At 33.5% G+C, this 18,629-nt stretch overlaps 2 protein-coding genes across 3 annotated transcripts in view; both read left to right on the top strand.

Moving 5' to 3' along the window:
* The first annotated feature begins 931 nt into the window (after positions 1–931).
* The window catches only part of LOC111999460 (metal tolerance protein 10), a 23,196-nt gene continuing 5,498 nt past the window's right edge, over positions 932–18,629 (top strand). The window contains exon 1 of one of the 2 annotated variants that reach the window (XM_065781187.1): positions 932–994. In XM_065781187.1, coding sequence (XP_065637259.1) covers positions 947–994 — 48 coding nt within the window. In that variant the 5' untranslated portion in view covers positions 932–946. Of the gene's footprint in view, positions 995–17,576; positions 17,922–18,629 lie in introns of those variants that run through there. The other variant, XM_065781188.1, reaches the window with a different exon arrangement.
* On the top strand, positions 1,255–3,882 carry LOC136061167 (metal tolerance protein 10-like). The gene is made up of 4 exons (XM_065781191.1): positions 1,255–1,467; positions 2,263–2,343; positions 2,707–2,937; positions 3,272–3,882. The coding sequence occupies exons 1-4, from the start codon at positions 1,255–1,257 to the stop codon at positions 3,614–3,616; spliced, it is 870 nt and encodes a 289-aa protein (XP_065637263.1). The 3' UTR covers positions 3,617–3,882.

Raw genomic sequence — 18,629 nt, 5'->3', positions numbered from 1 at the left:
AGAAGGCAGCAGGGGGGGGGGGGTCAGCTTATAATTCAATTTTGGCTTGACAACTGAGTTGACTCAACCAAGTTACTGATCCAATGGTATGTTTTGTGAAAAAGGGGCTATTATCCCTATGGCTAAGAACATTATAGTTCAATTGACACTTTTTGGTGTCGTTTAACAGAAAATTCTTTCAAATCATCTCTCCCTAATTATCAAATTATCCAAAAAAGACTATTTACCCAATGATAAGTTTTGCATCCCTTCAAGGGAGTGGTCAGGATTCACTTATTAATATTGGGCAGGGATCATTTAGGTGCCCAATCTATGGACTTTCACAATGGCTGAAATGGAGCATGATTGCCATCAAATCCAAAACTCACTACGAAATTTCCAGCAAATATGATCCTGAAATTTTTAATGCTCATGAATTGATTGTTGAATGTTGAGTGTTCACATCCCTATTCCCAACTTTGTTAGGATAACAACCACAATTGAAATAAATACATTAAGAAAGAAAATATATAAATTTATGATCTTTTTTCAATACTGTTTGAAGCAAATTTATTCTTGTTAGATGTTTTTTGGGAATTCCAATTTACCAGCAAGGGACATTCTAAAATTCCTTCCTGCACTTAAAATTTGTGAATGATTGAGTCATACGTCTTTCAGGAATAACTCCTTTCACATTCTTTGGAGAATATACATAAAGAGAGAAACTATAGAATAGACTTCAATAATGTCATAATAATTCAATGGATTGTTACTCTTTAACATACTTGATGTTGGGGTCTTTTGGAAAATGAAATATCAAAATAGGATGACTTTGAATGCTTTCAATAATTCAATTTGACTAGTGATGAACATAATGTGAAACTTGTTACTCTTGACTGCAGGGAAACGAAGCAAGGTTGCTGATTATTATAAGAAACAAGAAAGACTCCTTGAAGTGTTTACTGAGATGGAGACCATGGCTGAAAATGGTTATATGCCTGGAAATCTAACAGAGGTTGGTTGTGTTCAACTTGATGATTTTGAATGACAACTGGTGGAACAAAATGGGACAAATGTTTAATGAAAATTTCAATCTCCCATCATATGCCACCTTGTGCCTCCCCACCCAAAAAAGAAAAACCATACTATATCTTCTCAGCTAAAATCTTTCTTGTTTACTAGAAAAAAGAAACGGATATTTTTTTTCATTGTTAATCTTTTTGCACATTATTATTCTCAGGCTGAGATGCAGCAGCTTGTGAAGAGAGAGAGGGGATGGCGATCTATATATCAAACATAGCTAACATCGTGCTCTTTGTGGCAAAACTCTATGTTTCTATTCAGAGCAGATCATTGGCGGTTATTGCCTCAACATTGGATTCACTCTTAGATCTCTTGTCAGGGTTTATATTGTGGTTCACAGCCCATGCCATGAGAAACCCAAACCTGTACAGTTATCCAATTGGAAAGAACCGGATGCAGCCAGTGGTAAGTCATCCAATCGAATAACTCTTTGAAAATTCAGATTCTGATGGATTTAAGTTGTTGAAGCTGATAGTGAGCATTCATGTGTACTTGGTTAGGGTTGTATCTATGGATCATTTGGTTGGTCAGAAGTTGCTAGAGTGAAAATTATGCATCTTAAACTAATTAAACAAGTTAACCCCAAAGAAGTTGAGATTTTATGTTTTTATTTCTCCTTTTCCCTGATTTCAACAATTCCTTTTGCAATCAATGAGGGAAATAAACTGAAATGCTATTCCATCATTACTACTATTGGCTCAGCTATGTCTTATTCCACAAATGCTAGAGGCAAAAGCAACAAATAGACATTTCATGACGTCATGCTACAGTTTATTCTATTACAAGAAGACTGAGATTAATGCATTGCAAGACTAATTATTTCATTAGGTCCATGGTTTAGGCTCTCATTTTGTTATCTAAATGTTGATCATAGGGTCTTCTGAGTTTATAAACAAATACCATTGGTTTGGGGCAATTGGTTAATTAGAAACTGCAGTCAATAGACACAATCTAGTCTTAGGAATAAAAAGTTCAGGAATCAAATGGAAAAGTAGTCAAATAATCTACTCTTCAGAAGAAATAGTATTGGTTTTACGCATAGAGTTCAAATGTAGGTTCAAGAGTGATTATGACTTACAAGGATGCAGACTCAAGGCATGCCAATAATCACATCATAGACTGTGCTTCAACTTTTCGTTACAACTTACAACACGTGCTTTAATGCAAAAAATATTTTACTAATTTAGCTTGCAATTGCAGGGAATCATTGTTTTTGCTTCAGTAATGGCAACTCTTGGGTTACAAATTCTGCTCGAGGCTGTTCGGCAATTAATTGCACAGGTATGCAACTTTTATCTCACGTGTCCTGATCTAAGTTAAGGATGCAGAAGGCAGCAATGAGCATGGCTAGACTAGGACATATTTTAATCAAAGTTGGCTTTGAGAAGAGATTGAAATTAGCTCCCTTCTTGATGTCTTGTCAGAACTCCGAGGTCAAATGTGACCTTGGTTCTTGGTACTTCATGAAAAGGATGACAAAGGTCTTGAGCGACTACCTAAATGTATGAGATCCTTGTTAGATCACATTCTGAGTTGGCGGATGCAACATTTGAACATGACCATTCTAAAATTTCATTTTCTGTAGTCATTTACCGTATCAGTTTGCCCTTTAATATTAATTTTCAATTCCTGTGCTGATTACAGACCCAGCCTGAAAAGGATCCTGAGAAGGAGAAATGGATGATTGGGATAATGGTCTCTGTAACCATAGTGAAGTTTCTGCTCGTGATCTATTGTAGAAGATTTAAAAATCAAATTATTAGAGCCTATGGTCAAGATCATTGTTTCGATGTTATTACTAATTCAATTGGTTTGGGAGCAGCTGTGCTGGCCATTCAATATTATTGGTGGATTGATCCCACTGGAGCTGTTATAGTGAGTTCATATGCATCCCTTCACACCCCCCCTATTTTACTATACTTTTGATAATTGGGTTCATTTGTTGTTTTTATTCATCCAAAAATAATAATGATAATTGGATTCAACTACTTTACAAGTTATTAGTTTCCTTTCTTTTCCTAAAATTATCAAAATCACCAGCAGCCATGTTTGGCATGACAAAATATTGGCATTCACTCTATATCTCTCGTTTTTTAAAGTGAATTGCCCACTATTTGTGGCTTGAGGATAGAACTTTCATTGGCTCCTTGGAGTTAAAAACTTAAAGGTATCCTTTTTTTTATAATGATTTGTTGAACCTATGATGCAGATAGCATTATATACAATAAATACATGGACGAAGACAGTCATTGAGAATGTCTGGGCACTAATTGGAAGGACAGCACCACCTGAATTTTTGGCAAAGCTAACATATCTGACATGGAACCACCATGAAGATATCAAGCACATTGACACAGTAAGAGCGTACACTTTTGGTTCAAATTATTTTGTGGAGGTTGACATAGTTTTGCCACAAGACATGCTTTTGAACAAAGCTCATAATATTGGTGAGTCACTGCAAGTGAAACTTGAGCAACTCCCAGAAATTGAGCGAGCTTTTGTTCATATAGATTTTGAGTATACTCATAAGCCAGAACACAAGATTGCAATTTAATGAAAATGATGATGATGACAGTAGTAATGATCAGAGCTCAGAATTTCCAGAGCACAAGGGTATTTGAATGAGTTGCTGATTTAGTTAATATGTGATGCAATTTTATTGTGATGCCAGATTATATAATTTACTATCTGACGGCTTAACGCCACTAATCATGAGGTATCCCTCTTATTATTTAGTAGATGGATTAGACAATTGATCTTGTACTCCTTGACATGCAACCATTTTTCTTTTAATGCAAGATGGTAATAATTTGGATAATATGATTCATTCTTCAGGACAAACTTCATTCTAGTCATGCTAATGCAGCAAGCCTTCATTTTATTGTTCTTGTCAATTTCTTTATGGAAGTTATGGAAGCAATAACTTTATTTCAGGTATTTTCTTAATTTCTTTAGTATGGTTTCACTATCGATTCTCCTCTTGTGGCTACCAAAAGTGTTTGTTCTGCCATATGACTTGTAATGAATAGATTAGACAACCAATCTTCAGTAACCTTGAATCTTCTCCCAATTTATCAGTCGAGCAACAGCCATTTAGGCTGCCAGATCGCTGCTGCTCAATCCTTCTGGAGTTCACAAGTTCAAGATATTAGCTCTTTTTTTTGTCAAAATTGTTAATCCATTGTCTTACTTCATACCAAAAATTTGGTAAAACCATAATGCAGGTAACTTCACATACAATGAGTATTTGGGGAGATGCAGTGATGGAGCATGTATAGCTTATGGTACTCTCACATGCACACACCAAAAGGGTACATTGAGCAAAGAATTGAGAAAAAAATAAAAATAAAATAAGGGTTTTAATTTGGCTTGATTAAACGATGCTCAAAATGTTGCAAAGACAATGTACAAGAACATGAAGTTGCAAATTCAAGGAATCAAAATATGACAGTTTCAATCGATCGAAACTTCGATCGATTGAAAGTCAATTTCCAGAATTAGTATTTCAGCCCATTAAACCCAGCAAGTGATTAGGGTTTTAGTCCAAATACACTTAATACTTAAGTGAAACCCTAATGCACGTATTCAAAGACTGTGGAGTTGCTTATTTGAGATTTAAAAGGTTCTCTGCCTTTTCATTTCAAAGTCACTATTGGAAATCAATCTACATACAATTTGTACTGGTAGATCTAGAGTTGCTACAAATCAATCATCAAAGATGTTAGATCTAAACCTTCAAGTGTGAACTTGGAGTCGTAGACTGGATGTCTACGTTGGAGAAAACCTTTAAGAGTGATCTAGGAGTCGTGGATTGAAGGTTCATGTTTAGAACACATCTATATCAGAGACATTTGTGGGATTCAAAACTCAATTTGGTAATTGTAGTTAGATTTACGACAAATAGGGTTATTTTGACTATAAATCTCTATTTGATAGTGGATTTGTTCATCTTGGGATTGGCCCCCCCAGGTTTTTCCTATGAAACTGGTATGATTTCATTGGTTTCCTGAGTCATCATATCTTGTGTTATTTAATTTTCTGCACTTGCATGATATTGATGTTTGTTTGGTTAACCTAAGACTTCCGTAATAGACCTAGTAACAACTCAGCCTTAAACTGGTTAGTTACTGTTGTTGAGAGGGGTCTAAATCTAACACCTTTATTTTCTTAAAAATATCACAATTATCACTGAGTTTTGCATAGAAATTTTTGGTATTTCCACTCTTCTCTCAAGTGATATTCCACCCTGTGCCTTGACATGGTCCATAAGTGACATGGGGAGGAAGTTTTTGTTGGCTCCTTGGAATTGAACCTTACTCGTATCTTTTTACAATGAGTTCTTGAACCTATGATATGTAGATGGAATTATTTACAATGAATACATGGAGAAAAATGGTCTTTGAGAATATATTTCAACTAGCTGGAAGGACTCACCTCTTGAATATTTGGAAAATCTAACGTAGCTAATATGGAACCACCCTGAAGCTATCAAGCACATTGACAATTTGATGCAGTAAGAGCATACACTTTTAGTTCCTATTATTTTGTGGAGGTTAACATAGTTTTGCCACAAGACATGCTTCTGAACAAAGCACACAATATTGGTGAGTTACTGCAAGAGAAGCTGTAGCAATTGCCTGAAGTTGAGAGAGCTTTGTGCATATAGATTTTGAGCATACTTATAAGCCTGAGCATAAGACCATGGTTTGATGATGATCTTCGTAATGATCAGATCTTAGCTCAAAGCACAAAAGCCTTCAAATGATTTTCGGATTCAAATAATATGTGCTTCAATTTTATTGTTCTACAAAACAGAGAGAATAGAATTTTAACATCTTACAACATAATATCATTAGACAGTTGATCTTCTGCTAATCTGTAAGCATTTTCTTTTAATGTGAGTGAATAAAAATTTGGATGTCTTACGAGATAAAATTATGTAGTAAGCCCTTATTTTATTGTTCTTGTCAAATTTAATTGTGGCAACTAAAACTGTTATTCTGCTACATGACTTGAAATGAGTGTTTAAGACTTGCTATTGTCAAGTATGTTGAATTCCCTAAAAAAAAAAAAAAAAAATTAGGTATTGCAACAGCCGTTTAGGCTGCAATATTACTGTTGCTAAATTCTTTTATGGCTATCTTAGTAAGGTTCAAAATGTTAGCTCGGTTTTTTTAATTTCTGTTAATTATGATGAACCAAAATAAAAGGAGGAAAAAGATAAAAGAATTTTTTTTTTGGTAAACGACGCTTGGAATTAACTAACGAATAACAAGTCTATTACAACAAACAAGGCCAGCTTTATCTCTAACTAGAATTTCAGCCACCACATCCGGTGGTTCAAACAAAAAAGGAAAATCAGTTACATTAAGATCAGCTCCCATCCTTGCAAGTCGGTCAGCGCAGCCATTTGCTTCCTTGAACACGTGCACCACTAAAGAGCTAGGGAAGGTCTGTATCAGGTCCCTACATTCAGAGAGGAGAGGTTCAAGCATTAGATCGATCATAGAAGGCGTTGAAACAAGCTGAACAATAAACTTAGCATCCATTTCAATACAAATGTTCTTAATCCCCATTTGCTTTGCCATGGTGAGCCCGTCCTTCAGAGCTCAAAGTTCTGTCACCGTGCTTGAAGTGCTGCCCATCTTCCTCTCAAACCAACCTATCTAGTCCCCACTGCTACTTCTCAAAACACCACCCCCACCAACCTTACTTGGGTTTCCATGCATAGTCCCATCTGTATTCAGCTTCACCCAACTCGTAGGAGGCTTGTTCCACTTCACTTGTGCCTACTCCACTTGGTTTGTTTGGTTCATTGGGAACAATTGCAAAGTACTCCACACCTTTTTTAAGGCATATAGAACTCATATCCTTTGCTACTTTACTGGTCTGAAATATGGTTTTGTTTCTCTACAGTCAAATAGTCCATATTGCTTGAGGAAATAGAATTTTCCATGGTACATAGGGTCTCGGGTAGCTGGTGGAAGTCCCACAAAACTTCTTCAGCCAATCTTCCAAATTCAAACCAAAAAAAATCTTGGTTATTCTCCTCAAAACCCAGCTTTTTCCACACCACTTTAGCAACCTTACAGTCCCTAAGTGTATGAATGATAGATTCAGCCCCTTCACTACATAACTCACACGTCGGGTCAAGGTTTAACCCTCTTGAACTAAGTACTTCCTTAGTAGGTACGCTGCAATGAGTGCATAACCAAATAAAAAATTTTATTCTAGGAGTTGTATGCGTTTTCCACACCCATTGATGAGAGCTAGTGATGAAGTTCAAAAGATTAAACCCTTTAGCTATGAGATATGCAGAATTTAGGGAGAAGGAGCCATCTTTAGAGAAGGCCCAAATAAGCTTGTCTTCAAGGGAAGGATTTGCTGCAATGGGAATACCTTTAATTTCTTGAAGGATTCTATCAGGGAGTACGAAAGATAAACACTTTGCGCTATCAATCAAGCTCTTGGCTGGGAGCTTGTCTTCCCCCTCATTCAAAGGGCCTTCAATTTGCTGCCGAAGTGGTCCGGAAGGGAGCTAGAAGTCAGCCCAAGCACTCACACTTTCTCCGTTAGCAATAGACCATCTTAGACCCTTGTTAAAAATAGCCCCTTCCTCCTTACAAGCTAACCAAATCCAAGAGGTAGCTTAATTCCTAGAATTTCCCCTCAAGCGCTGCATGGTAAGATATTTGTAGGTGAGCATTTGAGCCACAACATTTCCGGGCTGGAAACAATCTGCCAACAAAGCTTCACCAATAGAGCTGCATTCCTTGCTTTTATGTCAAAGATCCCAAGACCTCCCAAGCTAATTGGATTTGTGACCTTCTTCCACCCCACAAGATGCATTTTCTTCTTATCCACTGTAGATCCCCAAAGGAAGTCTCTCGCCAATTTATTTACCTCCTCACATACCTTGACAGGTAGTTTTTGACACTGCATGATATATTTAGGTATGGAAGTCACCGCTGCCTTGATGAGCACAAGCCTCCCAGCCGACGAAAGGCATTTGGATTTCCAGCCATCCAGCTTGGCTTGGACTCTTTCCACTACAAAGTGAAAGTCATTCCTTCTCCTTCCCTTGTAGACTATCGGGAAACCAAGATACTTTCCTAGATTATTAGTTTCCCCAATCCTAGTCAGGTTCACAATATCCAACTTATTCTTTTTGGTGACGTTTGGTGAAAAGAAGATTTTGGATTTCTCCATGTTGATTGTCAGACCTGAAAGCTTACAAAAATCATCCAAAACCTCCACAACAGCCTCCACATTTCTATCATCAATTTTGGCAAACAATAGGAGATCATCAGCAAAAAAAAATGTGGGAGAATTCGGGACTGCTACGAGATGCCTTGATCTTCTTCCAACACCCGTCCTCACACTTCAAATTAATTAAGGTACTTAAGTACTCCATACAGAGGATGAATATATATGGTGAAATCGGATCAACTTGTCTCAAACCATGGGAAGGGAAAATTTCACCAATCTGATCCCCATTAAAAAGCAATGTTGCTGAGGTAGTAGAGATGCAACTTAGGATAAGCTCCACTTTGTCTGAATGAAACCCCAAACTCACAAGCATACTCCTCACAAAACTCCATTCCAAACGATCATAAGCCTTCTCAAGGTCGACTTTGATTATCATGAAACCATGGACACCCAAACAACAAAAAAGTCAAACTAAACCCATATGATCGATAAGAAAGCAAACAAGACCAAAAGAAAAAGAGTTTTTTTTTTTTTTGAAAGAAAAAGAAAAGAAAAGAAAAGAGTTTGATAGCAAAAGAAAACAAAAAAGTATTAAAGGCTGGATGGAGTTTTGGTCCACATAATTTAAGGTGAATATTAATTATCCCAAAAAATTCTCTGGGCAGGGTATTGATTTTATTTTATTTTATTTTTTTTATTTTTAGGGACAACCCAACTGGGCATTTTATTTAATAGCTGAAAAATCATGAACAAAGCAATTTTCCGGGCATGGTATTAATTTAAACACATATAATACTAATTATTTGATTTGTTTTTTTTTTTTTTTTTTTTAGTGCGAATTGCTTTTCCGGGTGGGGTATTGAGTTTTGGTTTTTTGATTATTTTTTAGTGTTTACTAAGAATATGAAGTTGAAGATTGGCCATGGTATATGGAGATTAGATGGTATCTCATAAGACCACCCTCTCACAAATATGGTAAAATTAGGCATGCATGTTGTGAGAGTCAGGTCTCTTAAGAAAATTGTTTTTGGATTCTTTCCTTTTGTCATTTATTTTGTTTAATGGAATTAACTTGAATAAGTTTGAGTTTATTTTAGAAAGCATTATTTTGTTGCTATGTTATTGGAGTGATAATGTAACATATTTTTACCTTTTATTATAAGGGTAAAGTCAGGATTTAAAGAAATTTACATAATGGATTATAAATATATATATATATATATATATTGTAGTGGCCATTAAGGTATCTCATGCCTTTGGCCCAAACTAATCCTATAATTTCCACACTCACACAGGAAACGATAGCTGCGAAGAGTGGAACTGATGACCTCTGGATACTTATTAGGGCCTAACTAGCTTGACTAATCCTGCAGGGGCCATATAGATTTTCGTATTAACTTTAAAAATTGAGAGACATGTGGATAAATGTTCTTACACACTCTTTCACTCAAACTTACACACGCGAGAAAAGTCACGATTTCAAACTGCCATACAGATTTTCCTATTAACATTAGAACTTGATCGAGAGACATAAGTTTGAGTGAAAGAGTGTCTGCATAATAAACACCACTCTTCTAACATATGTAAGACTAAGTAACAACTTGTGACATATTGAAGAGGCTGTAGAGAGTTAATAACAAGCTTGAAAATGGTCTTAGCTCCAAATATCTTTATCAAGATATTAGTATTACATGTAATCCAAAAGTTGAAAGATTCCCATGATCACAATTACAGATAAGGTCCAAATGCTTACCATTCATATTGCATCATCAGGTGGGTCCAACATCACCTAATTCCATTTTTCAAATGGGGGCGCGTTTTATTCGCAGTACTCTGTAGAACTTGCCGTTGTGGTTGACATGCTTAAGAGAAGAATGGAAAATAAAAAGTCAAATTATTTGAAGTAAAATTTATGAACATATATTATGTTGAATAGTATTTAAAATTTCATTAAAAGAAAGTCAAATGAATATACAACATCTGATGGAATTATCCATTTTCTTATCTCTTATCAAGACTTGGAGAAATTATACAGTTTTTGTAGACCACGTCACTTGTTCATCATTTTACTAAAAAGACTCTCATTTGTTTAAAATTGCTGAGTCAATAATCAGTTTTTGTTTTAATTTTTTTTTTTTTAACTAAGCAATTTTTAATAGGTGGGAGTCTTTTAGTGGAATTGTGGATCACGTTACTTGTCTACTATGAGTACCTTATAATTTCTCACTTCGAAGACTTGGAACAATCTTTTGGTCCCTAAATTATTGAAAAGTTCATCTTTTGTCCCTAAATTATTGAAAATGTTTTATTTATATCCTTAAACTTTGCCAAAAGTTTGTTTTTGATCCCTAAACTATTGATTTTTTTTTAAAATTTTCATCCCTATTTTTTTTTTAAACTATTGAAAAAAACTCTTTACAAAGTTTAGAGATGAAAAAAGAACTTTTAAAAGTTTAGGAACGAAAAACAAACTTTTGGTAAAGTTTAGAGACCAAAATTGTATTTATCCGATTATTATTTATGTTCTTATTTAGTAAAGTTTACATATTGAACATTTTGTATACCTTAATTAGATAATTCAATGTGTAATTAATATTTTCTTAAAACAAATAAAAACTCAAAAAGTTCCCACAATTTAATTAACAAACATAAAATTACAAAGATTTATATAATTGATCTTTCATTTAATTATTGTTTATCAAATAAGATTAATATTTTATAAGTCTATGATTAAACCTATGCAACTCATGGGTTTTTAGCTAGTAAATAATATTCATAGAAATTAAATATAAAAATATCACTTTAAACAACCATAAATTAATAGAATTTAAATTCAATCAAATTAGACTACTATGGTCAAATATAAATTTAAAATCACTTTGGCACCTCTTACCTAAATAGAAATTGAACTAAAGAAGAAAATTATAAATCATAAGATAAATAAATAGAAATTAGACTAAAAGAGCAATGAAAATGAAGAAGAAGAAGAAGTTAGTATCTCTCGATATTTAGTTAGCTTTAAATAAGAAAACTCTTTGTTAAGGAAGAGGGAGAAGCTAATGAAAATGTGCTTAGGTGAGAGCACCTTAAGGAAGAATTAATAAAGAGAAACTGAAGAGATCGAGAGCATCGAGTGATGAGGAGAGACTTGTGGATGGCTATAAAGTGGAAGGGGGTTGTAATAGTTTTAAGAAAGTGAAAACCTAACGTACATTACCTTAAGTGTAATACATCAGGTTCTTCAATTAAATTCAAACTAATATGACCAATAAAATACAAACAATGTTATTTTTTTAAGGAAGAATTAAATTAAAATTAAATTAGTCTAAATGGGGAATCTAATGTGTTACATCTTAGTTTTATCATTTAAAGACTAAAAAGTTTCGACTAAAAAAATGGTAAAAGTGGGATAAAACTGTAAAAGTCTCTCCTTTGTGTGTGTGTGTGTGTGTTTGTTTCTCAAAAAAAGAAAAAGAAAAAAAAAAGAATAGGTAATTGTCCCACATTGCTTAAAAGAGTCTCTCCCTTGTGTGTGTGTGTGTGTTTGTTTCTCAAAAAAAAAGAAAAAGAAAAAAAAGAATAGGTAATTGTCCCACATTGCTCAAGAGAGTCTCTCCCTTGTGTGTGTGTGTGTGTGTGTGTGTGTTTGTTTCTCAAAAAAAAAAAAAAATGTAAAAGTCATTAAAGAATATGGGATATAGGGTCCGTTTAGACACAACTTATTTTATTGAAAACTGAAAACATTGTAGCAAAATAATTTTTAAATGTGTAAATAGTACTGTGAGACCCATTTTTAATATATTTTTTTGAATAAAGTGGTTGTGGGTCTCGTGAACAGTGTGTGAACAGTACATGAACAATGCACTTTGTCCCCTAAAGCTGAAACGCATGTAGCAGGAAAAAAAGAAAAAGAAGAAAAAAAAAAGGAGAGGAAAATGCAAAACGCTAGATGCAGGTTCATCTGGATCCAAACACATACATAGTCTCCAAAAAAACAACTTGATCTGCCAATTTTTAACCTTTTATCATATTTTGTTTTTATACATATCTCATTATTGTTGTTATTATTATTATTATTATTATTATTATTATCATTATTATCATCATTGTAGTTCACTATAAAATATATTATGTTTCTCAGTATAAATTATAAAATTAAAAATAATTGAAGAATTAAAAAAAAAAAAATCTCAAATACATTTCAAATAACATTGAGGTGTGTTCAATATAGAAAATTCATATTATGTTATTGAATAGTAATAGTACACGCTTCATCACTTGTAGCAGAATCCCTCGGCCTTTAGACTCCCTACTGTCCTTGTCCATGCGAGAAGGGGAGACTTTGAAAACGTACTTAGACAGATACTGGGAAATGTACAACGACATAGATGATGACTTTAATGACGTTGCCATCAGTACTTTCAAGAGTGGCCTTCCAACTGATCATGGTAGTTGCTGGGTTTCTATTTTTGCTGGGTTTCATGCTCTTTGATTCGGTGGGGTTTGCTATGTTTCATGTTCTTTGAGTAATTAAATTTTTTTTTTAATTTTGACATTTAAAAATGTAAATAATTTTTTTAATAATATTTTAATACCCACGTCAGTTTCCTTGTTAGTTGGCTGAAGAATAGTGTTCAAGGACTTAAATGTCTTGCGTTAATTGATTTAGGGACTAAAAGTGGTAAAAATAAAATGTAAGGACCAAAATGGAAAAGTGCAAAATGTATGGATTAAAAGTGCATTTACACCTATTGTAAATAGGTGGATGATGTGGTTCATCTGGAGCGTAGCAATAATAATGCTATGCTTTATCTTTTAGAAAAATAGATAGATAGATAGATAGATAGATAGATATATATATATATATATATAATTGTGAAATCGTTTCATAATTTCACAATTATAATTGAAATCATGAAATCATGTATTTAAAACACAATTTTAATTGAGTATTCCATTAAGACATTGTAATTGTACTATTACTATTCAATAACATAATATGAATTTTCTATATTGAACACACCTCAATGTTATTTGAAATGTATTTGAGATTTTTTTTTTTTTAATTCTTCAATTATTTTTAATTTTATAATTTATACTGAGAAACATAATATATTTTATAGTGAACTACAATGATGATAATAATGATAATAATAATAATAATAATAATAATAATAACAACAATAATGAGATATGTATAAAAACAAAATATGATAAAAGGTTAAAAATTGGCAGATCAAGTTGTTTTTTTGGAGACTATGTATGTGTTTGGATCCAGATGAACCTGCATCTAGCGTTTTGCATTTTCCTCTCCTTTTTTTTTTCTTCTTTTTCTTTTTTTCCTGCTACATGCGTTTCAGCTTTAGGGGACAAAGTGCATTGTTCATGTACTGTTCACACACTGTTCACGAGACCCACAACCACTTTATTCAAAAAAATATATTAAAAATGGGTCTCACAGTACTATTTACACATTTAAAAATTATTTTGCTACAATGTTTTCAGTTTTCAATAAAATAAGTTGTGTCTAAACGGACCCTATATCCCATATTCTTTAATGACTTTTACATTTTTTTTTTTTTTTGAGAAACAAACACACACACACACACACACACACACAAGGGAGAGACTCTCTTGAGCAATGTGGGACAATTACCTATTCTTTTTTTTCTTTTTCTTTTTTTTTGAGAAACAAACACACACACACACACAAGGGAGAGACTCTTTTAAGCAATGTGGGACAATTACCTATTCTTTTTTTTTTCTTTTTCTTTTTTTGAGAAACAAACACACACACACACACACAAAGGAGAGACTTTTACAGTTTTATCCCACTTTTACCATTTTTTTAGTCGAAACTTTTTAGTCTTTAAATGATAAAACTAAGATGTAACACATTAGATTCCCCATTTAGACTAATTTAATTTTAATTTAATTCTTCCTTAAAAAAATAACATTGTTTGTATTTTATTGGTCATATTAGTTTGAATTTAATTGAAGAACCTGATGTATTACACTTAAGGTAATGTACGTTAGGTTTTCACTTTCTTAAAACTATTACAACCCCCTTCCACTTTATAGCCATCCACAAGTCTCTCCTCATCACTCGATGCTCTCGATCTCTTCAGTTTCTCTTTATTAATTCTTCCTTAAGGTGCTCTCACCTAAGCACATTTTCATTAGCTTCTCCCTCTTCCTTAACAAAGAGTTTTCTTATTTAAAGCTAACTAAATATCGAGAGATACTAACTTCTTCTTCTTCTTCATTTTCATTGCTCTTTTAGTCTAATTTCTATTTATTTATCTTATGATTTATAATTTTCTTCTTTAGTTCAATTTCTATTTAGGTAAGAGGTGCCAAAGTGATNGTATTTCTGATTCTGCTATAATTAGGCTGCATTGGTCAAGAATGAATGGTTGGAAGAATGAAAGATTTTAATATTCCATTATAGTGTTTGGTAAATAGGATACAAAAGTTTTTTTTTTTTTAGAAACAAATAAGATAGAAAAGTGAAATGGTGGAAAATAAATATAAATTAATTTCCTTTATTGGTTGAAAATAAAAATAATATGTTGAAAAAGATATTTTGTATGAATTTACTACTATCATAATTACATAATATAAGAAGTAATTTTTTAATTATTATATAAGAAAAATATTTTTATCATCAATTAAATTAGTAAAAATGGTATCTTACAAAAGTTAACACAACCTTTTTTTTTTCAAATAAATTTTTTTTTAATAAATGTTAATACATCGTGTAGGGATAAGGGCCCAAAATTATATATTGAGCCTTGGGCCTTATCCGTGGTCGTTATCATGTCTGAGGAGGGACAAATAGTTATGATAGATTCTAGTTTAAAGCCTCGTGAGTAGGAAAGGAGTAGAACGCAGTCCGGGAGGATTTTCTCCTCGGCTATGCACAATATAGCTCAAATACGTATTCCAACAACGAAAATGACCTCCATAGAAACTCCAGTGTTAAAGTGTGCCTCATGAACACATGATAAGGAAGGGAACCCAAAAATATCTAAGGAAAGCAAAAACCAAAAAAAAAAAAAAGAAAAAAGAAAAAAGAAAAAGAAAAAGAAAAAGAAGAAGAAGTAATGATGATCACTACAGGTGTCCACGGGTTGAATCAAGTCAAGTTTGTGCTCAACCTGCCCTGACTTGATCAAATGAGGTGGAGGGAAACTCAACTTGCCGTCGACTAATAAGGAACAACAGATTAGACGGATTGAGAATTTCAAGGGTGGCAAGCCAGTCAACATCGGTTAATGGTAGAGAAAGGCAGAGAACTACTGAGAATGGAAAAGATCTAGTGGAGATTTCACTAGATCTAGTAGTGAACTCGTTGGATCTAGTGTATCTCCATTGGATTTGACTAGGTTCATTGGTTGAATTGGGTGTGTTGGATTTTGGAAGAAAAAAATCCGTCATTTTACCCATTGTGGTCGGATTTTAAATGTGGAGACCCGCAGTCACCAAATTGGATCGAATTCGGTTTAAGTGTGGTTGGATCCTTCGGGTAGATTAGGTTTGGCGGGCTATAGACACCCCTAATTATCAAATACTCATTAATTTGTGCACACTATCACTTTCACGATTTAAACGTGAACATTATTTGAGTGTTTGGATAGGATTATCTGCGTCTACGTTCTGAGTTTTGTGTTTCCTCTTTTCTTTTCTTTTTTCTTTTTTTAGCACGCGTTCCAGTTACTGTTCATTCACTATTCATGAATAATAGCCATAATATTTGACTTTTTAGCCACTTTTCAGCACACCAGTTGGTCCCATGCACTGTTTACAGAACTCACAAACCTCACTTTTCAGCAATTTTTTCATTAAAAATGGGTTACACGGTACTATTTACACATTTAAAAATTATTTTGCTATAGTATTTTCAGTTTTCAACAAAATAATTAAGTTATATCTAAACAGACTTTATATATCTGAAAAATATAGATATCATACATAGTTCATTAAATAAGTGAGAAAATTTATTGAAAAATGCACGTTTCGCTCGACCCACCTCGCCTAAATTTCCTCCACGCCGAAGGCACCGCCTGTGTAGCAGTAACATCCGAGTCATGATATGAAGTCGACCAAAGCGACACTTATTCAAAGTATTTGTTTATTTGGAGTGGAAGATTTCAGATTTCAAGAATGAACTCGAGGACGAGTTTATTTCAAGTGGAGGGGTCTGATGTAGGACAAAATATTCTAATTAATTTCTGTAATATTTTATATTTGGTATTTTTATGTAATTTTCGTTATTTTAGGTTTAGGACATTTATTTCCTTGTTTTTAGGTGTTTTTTAATGTTGTTTAGTCAAATTAGGGTTTTATATGCTTTCGTAGCCGCCTTAGGGTTTCTAGTTGACCTAGGTTTTTACTATATAAACGCATTGTAGCCTCCAAAGGCAGGGCAGTTTTCAGATTAATAAAAATACAGACTTTTTTGTCAAATTCTTTTTCTGGTGGATTCCAGTTTATCACCTTGTGGATTCAAGGAACCCCTCGTGGATTCGAGGTTTACTACCCAGGAACTAACAGTTTAGTTTCTGTCCATCAAAGAGAGCATCGTGTGTACTTCTCTTCAGGCTTCCGCGACATCAATAAACCTTACTTTTCAGCAATTTTTTCATTAAAAATGGATTACACGGTATTATTTATACATTTAAAAATTATTTTACTAAAGTGTTTTCAGTTTTCAACAAAATAAGTTATATCTAAACAGACTCTATATATCTGAAAAATATAGATATCATACATAGTTCATTAAATAAGTGTGAGAAAATTTATTGAAAAATACACGTTTCGCTCGACCCACCTCGCCTAAATTTCCTCCACGCCGAAGGCACCGCCTGTGTAGCAGTAACATCCGAGTCATGATATGAAGTCGACCAAAGCGACACTTCTATGCACGCAATCTTTATGATATCGCACTACGTGGAAGTTGCTTTAACTTTTCGTTATTAGTCGGTAGGATATATATATATATATATATTGTTTTTTTATTTTTTTGATCCAAGTCGGTACGATATTTGTCTGCAAGTTCGAGAAAGATGTCAATTGTGATCGATAACTTCAACTTATTTATTTATGCCACTATTCTATTCCTTTATTCTAATCCATCCAGCCCATTTCTTCAGAAATTCTCATTCTTTGCAGTGAAGGCTCAGTACTAAAACTTTGTTATTTATGTAACACTTCCCCATGTTTTTGTGTATCAAATAACAAAAGTTCAAGCTCAACATAGAAGGGTACTAATTCAGCAAAAAAAAAAAAAACATAGAAGGGTACTACAGTGCAGTCTTGTACTGTTTCTTTGTGTGTTTGTGATTCATTAACAAAAGGATCGAGCTCAACAAACATAGAGGGGTACGCAGTCTTGTTTTTTTTCGTGTCTGAGAGAGAGAGAGAGAGAGAGAGAGAGGAGGTGATCATGGAAGAGGGTGGGAATAACATGGAGGTAACCCGTGAGAGCAGAAGAGAGAATTTTGTGCCACAGGATATTGAATCGGCAACCAGAAGTGACATGTCATCTGGGTCTTGGAGGCTCAGTGTGCCTGAGTTTCCTACACTGGTTGAAAGAAGAGATGGTGGTGAAAGAAGAGATGGAAGCTCAATGCTTAAGAGTTTCCCAAGTAAGTCTTCTTCTATATATATAGTGTCACTATAGTTACGCGGACCCGAATTCGGGTTGCCCTCCTCTACTCACCTTTCGTTTATAAAAAAAAAAGAAAAAAGAAAAAAAAAATATATATATATATATATATATATATAAGAGAGAGAGAGAACATATTAACAATTCCTTTAGCCATATAATTGAGTTCAAAAGTGTAGTTGTTTGGAGTGACTAACCATATAATTGAATTTAATTGTACTTGAAAAAAAAAATGAAGATAAAACTTTTTTTTATCAATATATTTATGTACTATAATAATATAATGATATTATCCTAAAGAACATGCTAATACTAGAATAACCAACAATTTGCTGTCAAAAAAAAAAAAAAAAAAGAATAACCAACAATTTTATAATGGCCAGGACATGCCACTACTAGAATGAAAGTTACATTTTTTGTTTTTTTCTTCAAATTCTATATTCTTTCTTTTCTTAGCAAGATGCATGAACAATTTACCAAAAAGTAAAAATAAAAAAAGGACACAGATGTTCTCTGTTAATGTAAAATATATAATCTGATTTTGGGCTTCATATCTGAGTTCACACAGCCGAGTCACTGGTTTCTTGGTTCAGTCCAAATCTGATTTTTGGCTGGATAACTGAGTTCACTCAGACGAGTTACTAAATTTTTTGTACAAAGTACAAACTTCAAAGATGTTCCTTTTGTT

This window comes from Quercus suber, unplaced genomic scaffold (genome assembly GCF_002906115.3).
Source record: "Quercus suber isolate HL8 unplaced genomic scaffold, Cork oak 2.0 scaffold_258, whole genome shotgun sequence".
NCBI classification, from domain to species: domain Eukaryota; kingdom Viridiplantae; phylum Streptophyta; class Magnoliopsida; order Fagales; family Fagaceae; genus Quercus; species Quercus suber.
This window is presented reverse-complemented; position numbering and strand designations above follow the sequence as displayed.

Excerpts from the sequence above, each read along its gene's own strand:
- LOC136061167 (XM_065781191.1), top strand. The coding sequence starts at position 1,255 with ATGGCGATCTATATATCAAACATAGCTAACATCGTGCTCTTTGTGGCA. Across the intron at positions 1,468-2,262 it reads AGAACCGGATGCAGCCAGTG|GGAATCATTGTTTTTGCTTC; the intron begins GTAAGTCATCCA and ends TTGCAATTGCAG. Across the intron at positions 2,344-2,706 it reads TTCGGCAATTAATTGCACAG|ACCCAGCCTGAAAAGGATCC; the intron begins GTATGCAACTTT and ends TGCTGATTACAG.